The sequence below is a fragment of the Diplotaxodon limnothrissa genome, linkage group LG15 (genome assembly GCF_057381915.1).
Source record: "Diplotaxodon limnothrissa isolate DT_005_m linkage group LG15, D_limnothrissa_male_GT1.1, whole genome shotgun sequence".
NCBI classification, from domain to species: domain Eukaryota; kingdom Metazoa; phylum Chordata; class Actinopteri; order Cichliformes; family Cichlidae; genus Diplotaxodon; species Diplotaxodon limnothrissa.
This window is the reverse complement of record NC_140610.1, coordinates 7,484,846-7,504,473: the sequence shown is the minus strand read 5'-3', so window position 1 is coordinate 7,504,473 and position 19,628 is coordinate 7,484,846. Positions and strand designations below refer to the sequence as shown.

The following is a 19,628-nucleotide window of genomic DNA, read 5'->3' as shown; positions in this document are numbered from 1 at the left end:
GCCACGGTTATATTTCTTGATTATTTAGAGGTGAGAGGATGAGCCCAATGATACAAACCTGTTAAAAATGTAAATATAAACCAAATAAAATGCTGTGCAAGGAAGTTAAACTTCAATTCAGAACAGTTTAAAACCAGTGAGAGAGTAAAATGCACAGCCAGTGCGGTTAATTTTCAGCAATTCAGGAATTCAGCTCATGTTTGAGCATTTTCTCCTTGTTTCCTTCCCTTAAAAATGGCTTCTTGGCAGTCACACTTTCACTGAGACCATTTCTGATTAAGCTTAAGTGAACAGTCAGGTCTTTACTGGATTGTTTCTTATTTCTTAAGTACATGACCTTCAGATATTGTTCATCTTCTGCTGTTATTTTTAGGCCTGCCACTTTTTCTTTTTAACTCCTGACTTTAATCAGTTTCTTGAAAATTTTCAAGCACAACTGCGCACCATGAAGAGATATAGCAAGTGTTTGCCAAATAGTTCTTTGGGAATCACTTTGTTGGTGCAAAAGTATAATTTTATGTCCGTTAAATGTGGTTATCATTGGCACTTTTCACAGATTCAACTAAGCAAATGGGAACAACTTCTGTGTTTTTGCAATGGGCTGCTAGCAATAAGTGCCTAAAGATACAATTTTAGCTTTTTGGAGGCAAAATAAAAGGAAATTATGGGTTGACTGAGACTTTTACACAATACTGCAAGTAAAAAGGAGTAATAAATAACAGCAGGACTGGATGTGTCAGGAATCTGACAGTTCACCTTTGCAGCTGGACCCACTGGAGGATTACACCAGCCCTTTCAGCAAACTGGAGCCCCAGAAATCGATGCCTGTTTCAGTATCAGTGAAGTGGACTGTATTCAAACCAACCAAGAGTAGTCTATTTCTTACATTCTTGTTAACATTGTGCAACATATTGTAGTACAACAATATAATGCTCTGAATATGAGACAGAGGAAGAGAGTGGGATATGTCTATAAGCACGAGGCTGTCGGGAGAGGCTGTTTTACTTCCTGTTCTGACGTCCACCATAACGTTTACGCCCCCGTGCCCCTGCCCTGCAGTGCCTGGTGGTACCCCGTGTCAGCGTCTCCTCTCTCAGAGGTCCGCGGTAAGGATTCAGCCACTATGTAAAATTCTAAATAAATGTTAAAACGCATTTGTTTTATTATTTTTTTAATACTTTTACAGAGTCGTGGCACCGCTCATGTGTTCCCCGCCCTCACTGGCTGTGCGTAAAGCTTTCGGGTCATATGCATATGGTTTGGGATGAGAGGATAGGGGCGCTGACAGCAGCGGCACAATAGCGACATCTAGTGGCTCACTGGAGGCAACTTTGAACTTTTAGAGTTTTTATGAATGTTTTGCTCATGTTTCAGTCAGGCTAAGATTTTTAGAAAATCCTTCTGTAGGGCTGCTTCGTTTTTCATCTATAAAAGCACGCAAATGCAGCGTGTGCGTGGAGTTTACTTGAGGTGGAAAAAATGAAGCCGACCGTGAGCGGCGCTGCAGATCCTTCTTCCACAGCACCGGCAGACAACAACGCAGGCAGGAGGAGGAGGCAGCACCGGGCTCCCTCGCCGGCTACAGCCCAGGAGGGGGCATTAAAGATTGTTCCCAGACACCCGGGCAGCTCCAGGCCTCCTGATCGTGCACGGAGAAGCGGGGATCTTGGGTTGAGGGACAGCCTGAGCACCGCAGACAGAAGGGAGAGGGAGCCCGAGAGCCGCGGAGGGGCAGCTGTTCACCCGGATGGTGCTGAAGCTGAGCTTGTCAGACCAAACAGGGCGGATGCTGTCGAGGAAGATCCGGCAGATTTCCCTGTACCGACTCTAGGCTCTGCCTTAACCCGCTTTAAAGGTGACTCCACACAGCCTTTGTTTTCCGGCAGAGCTTATTCGCTGAAAGAAAAGGAGAGGAAGCCAGCTGAGAGAAGCGGACACGGGAAGAGAACCGACGTGTCCGCGGCCTGTGGAGCGGGCCTCGGTTTGGGTCTGTGGAAAGGGCGATGCTTACAGGCTGAGCTGATTCACTTCCACCTGCAGAAGAGACTCAAGAGGAGGGGAGCCAAGATGCAAGCCAAAGCGGACAGCACTGGGACGTCGGAGACCGCCGTGGAAGAGCCGGAGCGGGCTGCAGAGGCGACAGAGGCGGGGTCCGTGACACAGCAGGACCAGGCCCTGGAGGAGGAGATGGAGAGGCTGCTGGAGGAAAACGAAGATCTCAAGGTTTGATAGACTTTAACAAAAACATTTTTTTAAATAAAATTAAAATACTTTAAAATACATAATCTCACCTAACCTGAATTGTAGGCCAATGCTAAAGAGGTGAAATCATATTAGAATGACACAATTCAGAAACGTCTTAATTGTCATGAAATGACAGATAGCATATGGGGTCGATTATGTTTGTAGGACAGGCTCTCTGTCTTCAGTGAAAACGCATTCGCTATTGTAACTGTATATCGATCCTGATGCTATTGATTAATACGGATCGATTATATCTTGTGTTTAGAAGGGACTACCCACAATGCCACAGCTGGAATTCATATGTTTGCAATGTTGCATTTATATATCCCTGAAATGAACTGTGGAGTAATAAAGATGATCAGACTCACATCTGGAAAATGATTTTTTTTCAGGTTGTATATTTTAACCTGAACCTGAAAATCTGTAATACGTCTGGAGCTACTAGTCAGACTCTGAACCAATAAAATCTCCTGTTTTCGAAGTATATACACCTCCTGCTGTCAGTGTGACACATGTAGCAATCACATCTTCTGTCTGCTATGATTCTGCTAGTGTGAGATTGAAGAAATGAGGGCTGAGATGGACGAGATGCGAGACACTTTCTATGAAGAAGACACTTGCCAGCTCCAGGAAATGAGGCGTGAGCTAGAGAGAGCCAATAAAAACTGCAGAATCCTGCAGTATCGTCTGCGGAAGGCTGAGAGGAAGAGGCTGCGCTACGCCCAGACAGGAGAGATCGATGAAGAGTTGCTCAGGAGTCTGGAGCAGGACCTAAAGGTAGGGGAGGGGAGGAGATGACTCTGTGTGTTAAGGTTAATATGTTATGTATGGGAGGTTTTAATGTAGGCTAATACGAACCATCACGTTAGTTCAATTATTATGCATTTTACAGCAGCAAAAATCAAGTATAACAGATTATTAGTTATTTCTCCAAAACAGCAGGTTCAGGTTATGATTATTACAGGTAGCAAAGGATGTGTCTGTGAGGCTCCACCATGAGCTGGAAAAAGTGGAGGAGAAACGCACTAAGACGGAGGAGGAGAACGAAAAGCTGAGACAGAAGCTCATAGAGGTGGAAGTGACCAAACAAGCCCTGCAGAATGAACTAGAAAAAACCAAAGAGGTGTGTAAACGCTTCCCCACATCCATCACCATACATCAGAGGAGCATTAAATGTAATGTGTCATAAATGTCCACATATATGAATATTAAATGATCGACCAGCAACTTCATTAGGTAATACCTGAGTTGAACTTCAGCAGGTCGCATTGATCATTCACCGAGTTACTCCCACGTGATTGGCTGAACAGATATTTGCTTTAATCAGCAGTTGAGTGGGTATACTTAACAAAGTGGCCAGTAAGTGTACGCATACAAGTATACTCATAAATACATTAAGAAGTCATAATTTAATTTCAATTGCAATGTCCTCTTATAGTCTCAAAAGAGAAGAGGAAGCAAGGACGTCCAGAAGAGTGACAAGAAAGCAGCACAGACTCCCACTGAGGTGAGATGCTGTTATGATTAAAAATAATTATTTTATTTTGTGTATATTTATACATTTTTGGCATAAATGCTTACCTTGCCTAAACTGATGCAGATAATTGTTAGGAGGTAGTTCTCTTAGGAAAATGTGCAGTCTCATGTGAACTGATGTGTGAATATTTAGTCCTGTATCAGCTATTTTTAAACATGCACTTCAGCCTGGAGACAGCCTGCCCATGTATTGAGCAGTCAGGCCAAAGAATAAACAGCTTTTACCCTGCAAACTCTCAGGGTCCAACCTGAGATTTTGCGTATGAGCTTCTGTGATATCCTGTTGTGTCAAATGTTTGGCTTTTCACTTCCAGCTACAAAGTTTTAGTGAAAGCTGAGGGTTTGCAGAGCTGGAGCAATTTTGTTAGACTTATTACATGCCAAGAATCCGCTGAGTCCGACGAGAGATAACCGTCTGGCTCAGAAAGACTGTGGCTAAAAAATCTGCTCTTCACTTTAATCTTAAGTCTTAGGTCTCAATGCAGAAACCAGCCTTCTTAACAATTTAACAAATTCAATGCACTTGAGTGTATACAGTTTGTGTTTTAGGAGGACAATGAGGACCTGAAGTGCCAACTAGCTTTCATCAAAGAGGAGGCTGTGCTTATGAGGAAGAAAACAGCCAAGATTGACAAGGAGAAGGACCGGCTAGAGCAAGAGCTGCAGAAATACCGCTCGTTCTATGGAGAACTTGACAGTACCCACCCAAAAGGGGAGGCTGGGGGGCCACCCACCACGCGTGAGTCAGAGCTGAAGCTACGCCTTCGGCTGGTGGAGGAGGAAGCCAACATCCTCGGGAGAAAGATAGTTGAGTTAGAGGTAAGAGCAGACTGTGTGAAATTTCTGAATGAAAGATCATGTGATTTTTGCACCCGTCTCCCTTTTTCCTTACAGGTTGAGAACCGTGGCTTGAGGGCTGAGCTTGATGACCTCCGTGGAGAAGGAGAGAGCGGTGGAGGCTCGGGTTGTGGAGCGACAGGTGGGCCGGGCGCAGGCCGAGGCCTGGGGGATGATCTGACAGAGCTCAGACAACAGCTACAGCTGGTGGAGGACGAGGCAGAGCTCCTGAGGAGAAACCTGGCTGATGCTGAGGAACAGAACAAGAGGGTGACAGCTGAGCTGAACAAGTTACGCTTTAAAGCTGGCACTCATGAAGGAGGTGCCAGGCATGGAGGAGGAGGAGGAGTTACAGGAGGAGCAGGCATTGATGGAGCAAAGGCAGAAGCCCTCCAGGAGGAGCTGAAAGCTGCAAGACTGCAGATTAATGATCTAAGTGGCAAGGTAAGAAAGGCGTTAAACACTGACATAATATAAGATGCTGATCCATGTAATTCATTTAATGCTTTTATAATTAGTGTAAATATATGCATTTAGGTATTAATTAGTAACTCATTCCCAAGACTGAGAGTCCACAAACACAATTCCCTAACAGTCTGTGGTTCCAAATACGTGTGTTGCCATCGGGGAAGGTACTCTAAGAGTACCCTCTCATCTCTTCTTTCCTCTCTTTTTTAGCTTTCATTTATTGGCTACTATAAATATTGATGCTGACAGATCTGCAAACATTTAAAATCAGTCGATAGTATCAGCCTGCTTGGTAAATCAGTTGGGTTTTTGTTATGATCTGCAGCAGCAGATTTTGTGGAGCAGAGAGTGAGGACCTATTTGCAGACAATGTAAGCAGGAACAGAACTATAACAAAAGGCGAGCAGATTATTCGGGCTGATTGGCAAAACAGTACAAAATAAGGAAACTGAACTGAAATCTAAACTGGGAAAGACACTAGAACATGGGAAGCACTGGAAACATAAGCTGTGTCTCAATTTAGGGGCTACTTTAGCCGCGCTCCTAATCCATTGCCGCACATGAAAACTATTTTTATATTATTATAAAAATATTTGAAATACTAATTTAATTAATACAGTATTGCAAAGAGTAATAAAAATAATATTACAACAAAGTAGCTGTCGCCATTGTTGGAAACTGGAATTGGCTGGGCCGCGCTATGAATTCTGGGATAGGTTGGGCCACGAAGGATAGTCCCGACCTATCCTTCAAATTCAGGGAAATGAACGACGCATTTGTCGGCTGCATTTGGAGCAGCCTTCGAATTGGGACAGCCTTCATTGCATTGCTGTGACGTAATTGGCCTTCAAATGCGGCCTCCGAAGGATGCAGCCCCTGAATTGAGACTCAGCCATAGAACCTGAGAGACACAGGGGAAGACAGACAGACACTCAGACAAAGGACTGAGACAATACGTACACTGAGAGGTGATCAGGGAAGTGGAAACACATGGGAACACAGCAGGAACAAATTAGACATAACGAGATAGGGAAAGCAAAACTGACACAATGAACATGAGACAAGGACTATCAAAATAAGACAGGAAGTAGCACGAACACAAAAACTCAAGAGACTCAAGACATACAGAGAGATGTAGGGTGAGAGATACAGAGCGAGGGAAAGACAAGACAGTTTTACATGCACCTTTCACAGTTCTGCATAACTTTAAATGGGTAAAATAACTGAACAGTTTTTACAACAGGGGAAAATTGCCCATAAAGTCCCAAATCATTTTTTGTACCAGGGTGTAACATGTTCGATCCTGCTGCAAAGCCTGGTATTTTAACATTGCAGCCTATGAGGATTGACTTGCTTTTGGAACCAGCCTGCAATTTATAGTTTTATCTGTCCACCCCAGAGGTCACTGCTTCGCCAAAACATCTTAAAACAGTTCATCTCTCTCCGCCTCTTCCCATCAGGTTATGCAGCTGCAGTATGAGAACCGAGTGCTCCTCTCCAACATGCAACGCTACGATCTGGCTTCTCATCTCTCCCTGCGGCCGAGCCCACGGGACAGCGATGCAGAGAGCGATGCCGGTGGCACGACGAGTGGTCGCCGAGAGAGCGACGAGGACTCCACCTCATCCCGCCTGCTCCCTCCTCACCGCAAACGCGAGGGTCCTGTTGGTGGGGAAAGTGACTCAGATGAGGTGAGAAACAATAACGGCAGCAGTCGCTGCTTGACGCCCACCCGGGGCCTCTACACCCCTACTGGGCCAGAGGGCGCCGCCTCCTCCGCCTTATCCCGCTTCCTGCCTGGTGGCCGGTGCACCCTGCGTGAGCGGCAGCAGATGATAGACATCCGCGTGGAAGCAGAGAGGCTCGTTCGCACCATTGATAGGCTCATCGCCGATACTGCGGCCATCATCTCGGAGGCGAGGGTCTACGTTTCAAATGGCGACTTAATGTTCGGGAGGTCCGGCGAGGAGGGTGGGGAAGAAGATGGGAGCAGAATCAGGGAACATGAGCTGCTATATCGCATTAACGCCCAGATGAAAGCCTTTCGTAAGGAACTGCAGGCCTTCATAGACAGACTGGAAGTGCCGAAGCTAGAGGACAGGGAGTCAGAGGAGCCGCTGTCGGTGAGAATAGAACTGAAATATCTCATGTGAGCACGTAAAATATCCTCGAGAGTTAACTGTATTTCTTCCTTTTTCTCTCTTTATCCATACTCCCGTGTTTCTCATCTGTCGGTTTGCCGCTCCTCCCTCTCCCAGATGTTCCAGCCAATCATTTTACTCATCCTCATACTCGTGTTATTCTCATCCCTCTCTTACGCCACCATCTTCAAGCTCGTCTTTCTTTTCACTCTTTTCTTTGTTCTGTGATGCACACCTCCCTTTAACACACGTCATCCTTTGGTTTGTTTTCCCTCCGTTGATTTTTTTTCTTTCCATCCCCGCATCATTTGTTGCCAAGGTAACCGACAGCACAGTAAAAGCTCAGCACTTACCGAGGTTGCACTCACATTGGAGGAAGTGTGGCCAGCTTCAGCACTGGAATCTGCATTATCATCACGCATCGCCATCTGCATAAGACGCTCGAGACGGTAAGTTACAGACAGGTTACACATTGCAGATAGCGAGTGGAACTCTAACATAATAATGCTTAATTTTAAGCCTTAGTGATGTTTAAACGGTTAAATTGCAAAAATAATAATAATAATAATTCACGCCCCTAAGTTGTCATAAATAGGAAAATTTGTCTTACAGAGAACAAAATTGTTTTCAACTGGACTGTAAAAATGTCTATTTCTGCTAAATGCAATTAAGCATTTTAATGAAGCGGACAGCGGGGATGTAGTTTCAGTCTCAGATGGCCATCTGAGGAGCTGCAACTCCTCGTAGGCTTCATTTGTAAGCACTGGAAGTGTCCACGGGGTTAAAAACAGCCACCTCAGAGACTTATTGTAGTACAAACTTGCAGCACGACAGACATCATCAAAGAGTCCAGTTATATAATATGTCCTGTGTGTGTGTTTGTGTGTGTGGACATTTTAAGATGTGTGCCTGTTTGAATCATAATAATAAATAGTCCAGTTTTTTTGTAGTTCATTCCTCACTGTGCGGGTAATAGCTGTGGATTTAAAGCCAACGGAGATATGTTGGCATATTTGTGCGGAACTTGTTTAAGCCAAAATGAAAGTTTGGTCATATAGGTTTTATTCTGACTGGATGCAATCTGAACCACTTAGTGCTACTTAGTACATTAGCTGTTGTAACAGGACTTGACGGCAGCGACATCGTCTTTAATTTGTAGAACAACACTTGCTGTGCCGCCCTGCTGTTGTTGTTGCCTCAAAGTAAAGTAAGGTGAAAGTTTGTTTCTGTCCCACCCCTGAATTCCTGAAGGGCTTAATTATTCATTTGGGAACACAACAGGTGGAAGACTAAGGCTGATTTCACACTGGAAGGAATTCTGATCATCACCATAAGAAGGGGTCAAGGACCCCAAAATTCCCAACAGGGTCTTGATTAGGGGTTGCTATTAGTAATTGATGGCGTGGCAGATGAACAGTAGCAACTGTCTTCAGATGTTCACCGCAGCAGAATGAGTCACAGCTTTAGGTTACTCCAGGACATGGATGAGAGTGTGCATATTTTACTTCTTTGCACCATTTGAAGCATAAATAATGTGATACCTCTAGTGAGTGTGTGGCTTGATTGTTAGTTTGAAGTATTTTATATGTATATATATATATATATATATATATATATATATATATATATATATATATATATATATATATATATATATATATATATATATATATATTAAAGCTTTAAATATTAAATTTAAAGATTTAATATTAAATATTAAATCTCTACAAATTAGATGTAAATGCTGTATTATTATTTTTATTATTGTTTGTGTGTTGTTGTTGTGTTTTTGTGACTGTCTCCAATAAAGATATTACTCCGTGTGACACATTATTACTCAGTGTCACACGCACTCATTTGGCATCCCTTGGAAAAATGATTTGCAAGCTGGGCACGGTCACAAGGCAAAATCTGCCCAAGCGTCCGAAAGCAGAGTAGCAACAGAGAAGCTGATTGGTCGAGAGACCGCAGCAGCTGAAATAGCTATGTAAACACTTTCCCCTCTCTCCGCGAGCCCCGGTAATTATAGCAGGGATGCTGGTGACGACAGTTTGTCCCATCGAGACTTCAAATGCTGGAATAAGTTTGACAATATGATATTTGACCTCCGCCCCACGTAAACACCCGGGAGCGGTATAAAGTGTGGGTACCCCGGCTGGAACAGAAGTTGTTTACCCTTTAGCTCAACGCTCCCCGAGGAGGAGGACAAGGGGATCCTTTAAATTCAACCCCTGAGGTTTTTTTTTTTTTTACGTAACACAGTGGAGGCAAAAGCGAGGGGGACGCAGCGGAGAGAGGGCAGTTGAAAATAATTGGCGAGCAGGAACGGTTGAAAGGACCGAAGAGACCAGGGACTAGACTGAGGAGTTACACCCGAGGGCAGATATAACTTTTACGTAGAGGTAGGTAAGAAAAGCTGTAAATTACTAAAGTGGGAAACTTTTTTATTTTATTTTATTTAGTTTTAATTATCAACATATACAAAATGAAAATTGAAAAAATAATAACATGATTTTTTTGTTTTCTTTAAAGATTTATTCTGAGTCATGTTCAGTTTAATCATTTTTCTTTTGGCTTAGTGTCGGGCATACTTTCTGTTCCCCTGTGCCTCTCCCCTGTCCACAGGACGTGCAGTCACTTTACTATGCATAGTTACAAGATTATTAATATCTCTACTCTTACATCACAGATGGGAGGGAAGTGGCTGGTAAATTCGGGCATTTTCTACCAGGATACTTGTAATATTGAGTGGCGGCATCATCAACAACAACAACATCAGAGAAGCCTTGCTGTCTCAGTTTACCACAGCAGTTAGGCTCTTGCTCTTGGCTGGTTTTAGGGAACTGGCTCGCCGTCTTGGGTGCATCTGAGGTGTTCCGCAGTTTAATTCATGCGTGAAATGTTTTTTCTTTGAAATGCCCGGTCAGGCTGGAGGTCAAACTGACCAAGAGTTGAAACAGATGGCTGTGGCACTGTCGTGTAATAGTTTTGTCTACACGTGCTGCATTGGTAGTTCTAACATGCCTGCAATTATTGGTGAAGAATTCCAAAAGCAGCTGTAAATATCTGACCTTCCTGAGGATAGAAGTATTCAAGCCAAACCCAGATGAAAAAGCCTTGACTGAAAAAGTAGAAATGGGTTGATCAGCCTTTTGATTTCAGTGTCAGAAACAAAACCAGATTTTGGGCTACTTTATATAGAAATACATTGAAACACATTGAAATTAATCAACAACGCTTGTTGTCTGTCTTCTATTTCTTTGACTTTTTAGTGTTTCCAGGCCATTAATCCTTCTGCCCCTTGCTTGCAACCCTTTGGTGACCTTTGACCGAAAAGTGAAAGGGGGGGAAGTCATTTGAAAGAGTGTCTGGCTATTAAGCAGCCTGTCATGGCAGCTATAGATCTGGAGCGAGGGCTTGAGCACAGTGGTTGTGGCTGGGGGCAAGAGAGACCAGAGCTGATGGACAACTTCGACTCGGAGATGCAGGAGTGGGAGGACCAGCTGCAGGACATCCAGAGGAAAATCGAAGAGGTGAGACGTTACATAAACAATGCAGGACTTTTAAATGTACAGACTGTATATAAAATATGGCAGTGGCCACTGTGATGTCACCCGTTAGCTTGTGGACATGCATTTTGAAACCTCAGCTTTAGTATTGTGATCATCGCTGTATTGTTGTGGAGCCAAACTGACCTTTGGCGTCACTAACCATGCTTGCTAGCATTACCAAGGTGCATTAATGAATAATGAAAGGCAAATTTGGACATTTCATGTGACTGGTGGGTTGTACTGGGATCGTGTGCAGTTTTCTTGAAGGTGCATATCAGCTTTTGATAAAACATATTTATTTTTGCTCTACAGTTGTGCAGTTCAACATGGGTCTATGGCAGGGGTGTCAAACTCCAGGCCTCGAGGGCCGGTGTCCTGCAGGTTTTAGATCTCACCCAGGGTCAACACACCTGAATCAAATGATTAGTTCATTAACAGGCTTCTGGAGAACTTCAAGACATGTTGAGGAGGTAATTTAGCCATTTAAATCAGCTGTCTTGGATCAAGGACACATCTAAAACCTGCAGGACACCGGCCCTCGAGGCCTGGAGTTCGACACCTGTGGTCTATGGGGATTAACTTTTGGTCGCAGCCTCAAGTGGTCATTTGAGGAACTGCACCAATCTCAGGTTAAATTTAGCCAAAATTGATCCTTAATCACACATTGCATCAGCACAAACAGTCGATGTATCTACGCAGTGTTAACTGAATAGATACGTGCAGATTTCTACAGACTCTGGGTCAGTGGGTGTAAATTGTACTTACTAATACTACAACCTACCGGTGTGGAAGTGCAAAAGTAAAATTCAGTAGATTGATTTTGTGATAAATGATGGTCTCGATGTTTAATTTAAAGTGGAGTTATTTTGTTTTTGTTGTTGTTTTTTCTTCCCAGAAAGATGTATCAGTTATCTCTCAACATGACCACGTGTGGTACATGTTGTGTTTTCAGTGAGGAGCTTTTGTGGCCCCTAGAGTGTGTGTTAATTGGAGTAACATGTGTGTTTGTGCTCCATAATAAACTGTTGGCAGCACACAAACTGACACAACCTCTTGGCTTTGTTGGAGCAGTGATGCAGACAAATGTTAACAAGCTGATTAAACTGTGATGTGCTGACAGATATGCTGGACACACACACAAACTGTCTGAAAAAGGATACCAAAGTATTGCACATTACAAAGATGCAAATTGAAACAGGTGCATGTGTGTAATGGTATTATGAGCTTGTCAGAAATCTAAGTTAGATTTTAAAGTAGTTTTGTAATCATTAATATCGCTGCTTTCCAGCTGTACAATGAAGTTCAGGCCCGCAGAGGAGCAAACGATATCGCCGCTGACAACCAGAAAAATGGCACCCCGTTGGAGTGTGGCCTGGGTCACCATGGCAATGGCCTTTTTGTGCCTGACCATCACAGAGAGAGCCACACTAGAGCTATAACTGTGCCACATCACTATAGTAACGGCTGCAGCTCCAGTGGGTACAGCTACCCTGTGTCTCATCAGAACGGCTACGGTTTCTGCCACGCCAACAGCGTCTCAGAGATTGGCGACCTGCTGCAGGATTATTTGGGGGCAGGGAAACAAATGGGCCGGAAGAACAATGGAGCTCGCCACGTGGTAAGTAGAGGAAATAAATTCTCTTATTTCCCTTCCATGTGCCTCATGTCGTTGGCATTTGCACGCCCGAAGGAACCCGATCAGTAAAAGTATAAGTAGGGCTTTGGTCAGGAGCATATTGATTACAGTTCCCTGTAAGTCTGCTTACACAGACAAGCTGCCAGATAGGAGCTAGTTTCACATTCTGTCCCTGTACCTGACAGCAGTGGAGAAGAAAGCCAACTTGCCAAGTGCAACATGAAAGTACAGTAGATAAGAATAGATTGAGCTATGCTATATCGAGTGGTGGGGTTCAGTTTTGGTAAAGATACAGTAAAGGGTACCTTGCCAATGATCTTCCAGCAAATATAACAGCACAGGGTGATACAGGGTTATTTTTATGTCACTTCTGATCTCTTTCAGCGCTTCAGTGACACAATCAAAGTGAGCCAGGACATCGCTGCATGCCAGGGTGAGATTGAAAGAGGATCTGGAGATAAAAGGTAAGAGGCTGTATGTGTTTTTCATCAACTCTTTATAGTCTGAGAGGATTTTTGTGCCTTGTTTTGAGTTATTTTCTCTGTGCCGAACCAGGCTTGGTAAAGAACAGTTTTTCGGCAGTTTCGAGGAGACTGAAAACAGAAAGAACAGAGTGTCTCACATGAGAAACTCCCCCTGCAGAGAGAGTTCCCCCAACAAAGAAAACTCAGCCAAGCCCCCTCTTGGACAAAGGGATGCTCCTGCGCAAGCACGCTCGCAACTCCAAGGGACTGCAGAATCTCCCGCTCTGGACAGGAAGTCCTTCAGTGCAGGTGTCATGGGTGACAGGAAATGCAGCAGCCCCTCTGTTCTCAGGAAGTTTGGAGCCATGCTGCAGGAGAATGAAGGTAAAATGCTGACAGAATCTGGAGTGGTTACCCATCGGGGGCAAGCTCCAGAAGCAAAGTGTCCCACTCCCAGCTGTCAGCGCAGAACTCTGGGAGCCGCTGCAGTCGCCGGCAGGTTGCCCACCCGCGTGCCTACCCAGAAGTGCCAAACGGATTCTGACGTGCTGACAGCAGAGATAGAGCCCAGCCAAGATCGGGGGTTAGCATTAGACCCTGGAAGGCAGAACTACAAGGATCAAAGAGGAGGGTACAGCAGTTCCAAAGGATCCCAGTCTGGTCCCCAGCAGTCTCAGAGGAGATCACAGGTGGCAGGGAGCCCAAAGATTAGACCCAGAGCTCACAGTGGGGCAGACAGAGATGGAGGACTGGCTCGAGAGAAATCAAGAAAGGCTACAGTGGAGCAAGCGGAGCCCAAAATGGAGCACAGGGTTTCAAGTGCTCCCTCTGTAATCCATAGGGGAATGTTATCAGGACAGGAGTCGACTCGTTATGGCCAGTTGAGGGATGAAGGACTCATTGAACTGCTGGACATGCTGGAGATCCAACACGAGTACAGCTCCAATCCCAGAACAGGATACAAACCCTACAGACAGGAGCCACAACAGGTAGGTAAATTTCTGCTTCTTTTTTTACTATAAATTTGATAAACCTGTAAAAAAAAAACTGTAGTACACCCTAACACGCGTACCACTGTGTTTGTAACCAGACAAACCAAGCTGAGTTGTCACCAGCCACGCCTAAGAAGAGCTTCTCTCGCCCTGCACGGCCGGCCAACCAGCGACCTCCTTCCAGATGGGCCAGCCGCACCCCTCCTGCCAGAATCACCGCCCCCTCAGGCCCAATCTACCGCCCACCAAGCCCACTCACTCACCCCCCTAGCCCCATGACCAGAACCCCAAGCCCTGCCATGAAGCACCGGCTTCTTATTTCTTACTCTCTTCCTACTGAGACCGTCATTATGTAATAGTTCCATTCGAACTGAGCTTGTTCCCTTCCTCTTTTTTTGTAAATAATTTCTATCAAACAAGAGCGCTTCGTTTTTGTTGTGAGATAAAACACATCCACTACATTCTCCAGTGCTGCTGTGGCTTTTAAATCCTTCTGTGCCTAAACTTTGCCAACACATCACCATATCGGCTTTGTTGTAATCCTGCATCGTATCTATAAACTTCTTTATTTTATTTTTTTTTGTATTGAATTTCAGGTGTTTTCTGTGTAACGTGACGAAGCATGCAGCCCTGTTTTGAGGGTGCATGCCCGTGTGTTTGATCCTTACGGCTGCTGTATTATCGACCGTTCTCCGTTCTTCCAGCGGCCACTCCTCTAACTGTCAACAACAGTGTGTTGTACTGTATCACATTGTCAAAATATATTTAAGATGTCGAAATAACAGCTGTGACAAATGACTATAATATGCCTTTAATGTCTTTTTTTCTTGGTAATAAATATGACAGTGCTTTGACATAAAGACTCGTCTCTCTCTGCGTTGAAGGACTGCATTGTCTCACTCCATTAATATTGGCTCATATTGCAGGACGTTGCCCGCTGATGCCTGCTGATATCCAATCACAGCATGCCAGTGAGATGGCAGCTCGTCCAGAGCTAGGCGGCTTTGCAACGTGACATAAGCTATTTGAAACAAGCTATGTGATTACTTCCAGCTTCCAGATTGGCATATGACACAGTTTTGATTTGTTGGGTTTAATCATGTTCTTAAAAAAAAAAAAAAGTGAAATGATGATGCTGTTAAGCACATAAACACCGTGCAGCGTCCGTTCAAGGGCAGTTACGTTACCTGCCGTTATCGGGATATTCAGCGTGCGGCACAGGCAGAGATGACGTCGCATGCTTTGTGTTTCTCACCTCATCATTCTCCCATCAACAACCTCTGGGGCACCTGACACCTGCTTTGGAGCAGAGGAAGGAAACACATTGACACACTCACAAGTTTACACACTGGCGCTGAAAGAACATTTGCATTGCATAAAAAAAGCATTCATATCACACAGTTTCTGCACCAACCAACATCATTTTTAGACGTATGCACATATGTTCGTGCCCTGCTATGCCTTTTGCCCCATTTTACAGGGTATTTGAAGTGTGAAATGTCATTTAAAAGCTGCATTGGTGCGTGGAAGACTCTTGGGCCTGTGTTTCATTTCATGCCTGTCACCCAACCTCTCAGTGCTATGTGGCACCTCAGACAGAAATAGCAAGCGTGACGTGTGTTTTGGTGCCAGAAATCTTATCCTGCTGTCTTTAGGAGTATAAATAAAGAGCAGGAAGGGGGTTTTGGCTCCTCTCTCTGTCTCCTTAGCTCTTTATCTTTTAGCTTATTTATCTCCTTTTCTGCCTCCTCAGGTAGAAATGCCTTTAGATTCTGGGTTTCAACTGCTCATCTGGGACATAATTTTGCCCCTCACTCATTTTCTTTTTTAAGTAATTTTATTTAGTGGTTTTTGGGTTCATTTGTGTGTGTCTGTGTGTATTTTGCTTTTTTAGGCACATTACAATAGTTCCCCTTATTATTCCTCTGTCTGGTATCAAAATTACATCTCTCTTCCTGTATCCCTGTTACAGCATTACTCATTGGTCTTCCCGCCTCTGCTTCCAGGTTCTTTGTGTGAGTAAATGACAGCCCGTCTTACAGGTTGGCGCCTCCACATGCTGCAAGATGCTGGCCATCTCCGCTACCCTCATCAGGCCCCCTACTAACTCGACCTCCCACCTGCATAAGCGAGCTTTTAAACAGGAAATCCGCACTAGAAAGTGTGAAAAAGCAGTGTTCTTTGCCATGTACGTCTTCTCCTTCTTCACCCTCCTAGTCCAGCCTGCTCCCCCTTTATCCCTGCCGCCCTGAATGAAAGACACTGCTATCAGACCGACACAGCATGGCAGAGCCTGGCACAACATGCTCTCCACCGGAAAGGCTATTCATGTGAGCAGAAGCAGACACATGCCAGTGGGGAGAAAGGAAGAGAACACAGGAGCAGACAGCTGAAGTGTCGCCTTGGCTTACTTGACGTCAGCAACCAAGTTAACATACCCAAGGGGGTTACGCCCACTAAAAGATACTTTTAGTTTTACATCATCACACCTCGGACAGCCTCTACTTTACGCAACTACTTTACGAGTTATGCAACTTTTATTATATGCTATAAAAGTGCAGTCCTGTCCAAACACATTCATTCATGACACATGTACAATGCTGAACTGCCCTTTTCAATGGTTTGCTATTGTGTACATGCGTGTGTGTGCTGAGATCCTGGGAGCAGCCCAGACAAGGCAGCACTTGTACCCCCTTAGAGAATCGAACCTGTGGCAGTGATTGCCAACATTTACATCTATCCTCACCTCTGTTAAGAGAAAACACGTGTATCAGTCTTTCAGACATTTATCCAGACTTGGACTGAGCGTAATCTTGGACTAAAAAGAAAAGGTAAAAGAAAAAAGGTTTTACAGACCAATTTACAACTGGTCTAAATCAATGTCTGGAAAACTGAGTTTATTTTACAGGAGCAACTTATAGTTGTTTCATAGTTAATATTGCTTTATTCAAAAATAAATCCTGCTTGCTTTACAGCATATCACAGTCAGCCACGGTCATGTCATGATGCTCTTTAATGCAAGGTTGAAGACCATACAATAGAGAGAAAACATGAACAATCAGATGACCACATATGAGTAAATGCTTGGTGACAGTGGGAACAAAAAACTCCCTTTTAACAGGAAGAAACCTCCCGTAGCGCCAGACTCAGGGAGGTGCAGCCATCTGCCACTACCAGTTGATGGCGAAGGTGTAATTAATAAAATTACAGATGTCTTCCTGATGGAACTGAGGCATCAATATTGTTAAAACACCTCTGTTTATCTTGCAGTCTCCAATCAGAACGTGGTTAAAATGATCTATGATATGCATAATTTGCACACACAACTATTTTGCTGTACATGTACTTTTAATGTCAGAGCTCATCTAAAACAGGGATTATCTAGAAGAAATGGTCTTCCATCCCTCTAGGAGGACTGATGATGTTCTATGTGCACATGTGCCGGTTTTAGTTCTTTTGTCCAGTAATTTTTCAGCATCCACAACAAAAAGACCAAGAAACTGGGTCACATAAAAGGAATGTGGTCGTTTTTAATGTTACCTTTCCACAGAACGCATGCCAGGATTTCCGCTGTGGAAAAATGCCTATTACAAGTGTTAAATATATCTCACTGAGTCCCTGGTTGATGACATAATGTTTTCTTAGATGTCTGAAGAATGTGAGAATCTCACATTCCTTCCTGTCACTTCTTAGCCACATCCACCTGTCCTCTGTCCTCTGCTCTCCACCCCTGTCCCGCCTCTCTAAAGCTGGTCTTGGGGAGTCTTCAATGAAATCCCCAGCATGTGTCAGTTGCTCCTGCAACAGACTCAAAATAGTTGACTGTCATTAATTTTGAGTTCATCTCACAAAATTGTGAACAGGAGAGCAGCAGGGCCAAAATAAGTGTAAAGGAGAACAGATCAGCTGAAACTGAGCCGTTTTACAGCCGTTTTCACAAGCTCTCTCATTGCATTATATAGCTGGATTTCTCGTGTTAAAATTTAACAGACAAGAAATGTTTGCATGTCTCAAACAACAGGTATGTCTCTGTCCTCTCATTGGCATCCACCTGCCACTGCACACGTGAGCGCACAGCTGCAGAAACGAGCAGGGTTCGACTGACACCTGTTTTGTTCAGTCTTTTCAGACCTTTTGCGAAATGCTCTTTCAGAGATCTATGCGAACCTGAAATTTCTTGTCACACATTTGTAAATAAAGTTATCTTCTTGTCTCTCAAAGATATTGGGTGATAAGAATTCACACATTTTCAGCAGCTGCTGAACCTGCTCCTCTCGAATCCCTGTATCGGTAACACGTAAAAAATGGATTTCAAAGCTGCTGTACATCTCCCAGGAGTGTTGACAGCCTAAATTATGAATTTGAGGGTCAACTCTGTTAGGCCAGAGGTGTAATTTCAAATTCCACTGCTCCACGCTTCCATTTTGTGCTCCTTTTAACCATATGGCACAAAATGTCCCGTTAGACTGGAGGTGGTGTCACAGTTTGTTCTGCTCTATCTTCGTCCACCTGTCCACACTGTCAGTGTGCCTGCATCTGTCCATTGAACCAGCCGTCTCAAATGCTAGATGATGAGTGCAGCAGTACAAGAGGTTGGACCATTAAGGACAGCCAGGGGGGAGCCTAAAGTGTTCTTGAAAATTCCAGAACCCTTCATTAAAATAGAATGGGGCCCAAATATCTCCCCTTTGAAAGACGACCCACGAGGGTCGTCTTTCAAAACAAGAGCGGGGCGCTCTCGTGGGATTAGCTGGTGTTGCTTGGCAGAGGTGACTATAGTGGTCCATTTATCGTGTGACAAATGACCAATTTTAATTTGGTGGTCAGCTGGGAGCGGCAACATGGCTGCAGGACTGGCCTGTGGCCCATTCATGTGCCCATGTTCGCGTCAGATAAATGTTCCTGGACATACACATCACCAAGGAATGTCATCTGTTTTGCAGGTACATGCACCTGGCTGCTGCTGTTGACTGCAGTAATGCATTGGTACAATGTTGTCATGGACTTTTTCCCCTGAAGAAAGATTCTCAACCAAGATTTTATGCTTCATGGCTCTGTCCATTGGCCCCTGATTTTGGTAAAATCGTTCTGTACCATTAGTGGAAAATGACACCAAAGCATGTTTCCAACCCTATGCTTGACTGTGGGGATGGTGATCTTTGGGTCATACTCAGCATTTCTAAAACCAAAGAGCCCAATTTTGATTTCATCTGATCACAGCACTTTCTTTCAAGCTCTTTCTGAATCATTTATTTGCTCACCTAAAAGCAGAGTGACCTTGCAGCCACTGGAAGATTCAGTCTATTGCAGTCTAGTGTATTATTAATGGCATTCTTGGTCACTGTGATCCCGAATGTCATTAGATCATTAACAAGCTACAGGGGAGTTTTAGAGTGTTCTGCCACCTTTCTCGTGATCATTCTCACCCCAGAAGGAACAATCTTGCATGGGAGATGAATTTATTTAAGTTTTATGAACTTTGTTAATGTGGATTTTTGGTTGATATTGTGTTTCTCTCCATTGAAATGAAACTTTTTTCATTTCATTTTTCATTTAATTTATTTAGAAAAGGGCAAACTTACAAATTCATTGGATGACCAAATAATTATTTCCCACACTGTATAAACTAGAGAGCAGCTAGATCTCTAAAGAACATTTCTTCCTGTGCAAAAGCTAATATCAGTACCTTAAACTGTCAGCTCAGTACTAACCTGTCTAGTTCTCCCTTTAGCCTTCATTTGGTAGCAAGTAGACACCAA

General features: G+C 44.0%; 2 protein-coding genes across 3 annotated transcripts; both read left to right on the top strand.

The window, feature by feature from the left end:
• The first annotated feature begins 1,479 nt into the window (after nucleotides 1–1,479).
• LOC146616944 (microtubule cross-linking factor 3-like) lies at nucleotides 1,480–7,662 on the top strand. 2 transcript variants are annotated; one of them, XM_085372110.1, is made up of 8 exons: nucleotides 1,480–2,223; nucleotides 2,797–3,021; nucleotides 3,209–3,367; nucleotides 3,683–3,751; nucleotides 4,330–4,599; nucleotides 4,675–5,061; nucleotides 6,546–7,208; nucleotides 7,546–7,662. In XM_085372110.1, the coding sequence occupies exons 1-8, from the start codon at nucleotides 1,480–1,482 to the stop codon at nucleotides 7,660–7,662; spliced, it is 2,634 nt and encodes an 877-aa protein (XP_085228236.1). The 2 variants fall into 2 exon arrangements, with proteins under 2 accessions (XP_085228236.1, XP_085228237.1); XM_085372111.1 differs by lacking the exon at nucleotides 7,546–7,662 and adding an exon at nucleotides 7,344–7,454.
• Nucleotides 7,663–9,407: 1,745 nt separating this feature from the next.
• On the top strand, nucleotides 9,408–14,712 carry LOC146616943 (uncharacterized). The gene is made up of 6 exons (XM_085372112.1): nucleotides 9,408–9,628; nucleotides 10,499–10,759; nucleotides 12,066–12,395; nucleotides 12,798–12,877; nucleotides 12,969–13,866; nucleotides 13,968–14,712. The coding sequence occupies exons 2-6, from the start codon at nucleotides 10,616–10,618 to the stop codon at nucleotides 14,223–14,225; spliced, it is 1,710 nt and encodes a 569-aa protein (XP_085228238.1). The 5' UTR covers nucleotides 9,408–9,628; nucleotides 10,499–10,615; the 3' UTR covers nucleotides 14,226–14,712.
• The last annotated feature ends 4,916 nt before the right edge of the window (nucleotides 14,713–19,628 follow it).

Coding starts and splice junctions, on each gene's coding strand:
- LOC146616944 (XM_085372110.1), top strand. CDS start 1,480: ATGAAGCCGACCGTGAGCGGCGCTGCAGATCCTTCTTCCACAGCACCG. Junction 3,752..4,329: donor CAGCACAGACTCCCACTGAG/GTGAGATGCTGT, acceptor TTTGTGTTTTAG/GAGGACAATGAGGACCTGAA. Junction 5,062..6,545: donor TTAATGATCTAAGTGGCAAG/GTAAGAAAGGCG, acceptor TCTTCCCATCAG/GTTATGCAGCTGCAGTATGA.
- LOC146616943 (XM_085372112.1), top strand. CDS start 10,616: ATGGCAGCTATAGATCTGGAGCGAGGGCTTGAGCACAGTGGTTGTGGC. Junction 10,760..12,065: donor TCCAGAGGAAAATCGAAGAG/GTGAGACGTTAC, acceptor GCTGCTTTCCAG/CTGTACAATGAAGTTCAGGC. Junction 13,867..13,967: donor ACAGACAGGAGCCACAACAG/GTAGGTAAATTT, acceptor GTTTGTAACCAG/ACAAACCAAGCTGAGTTGTC.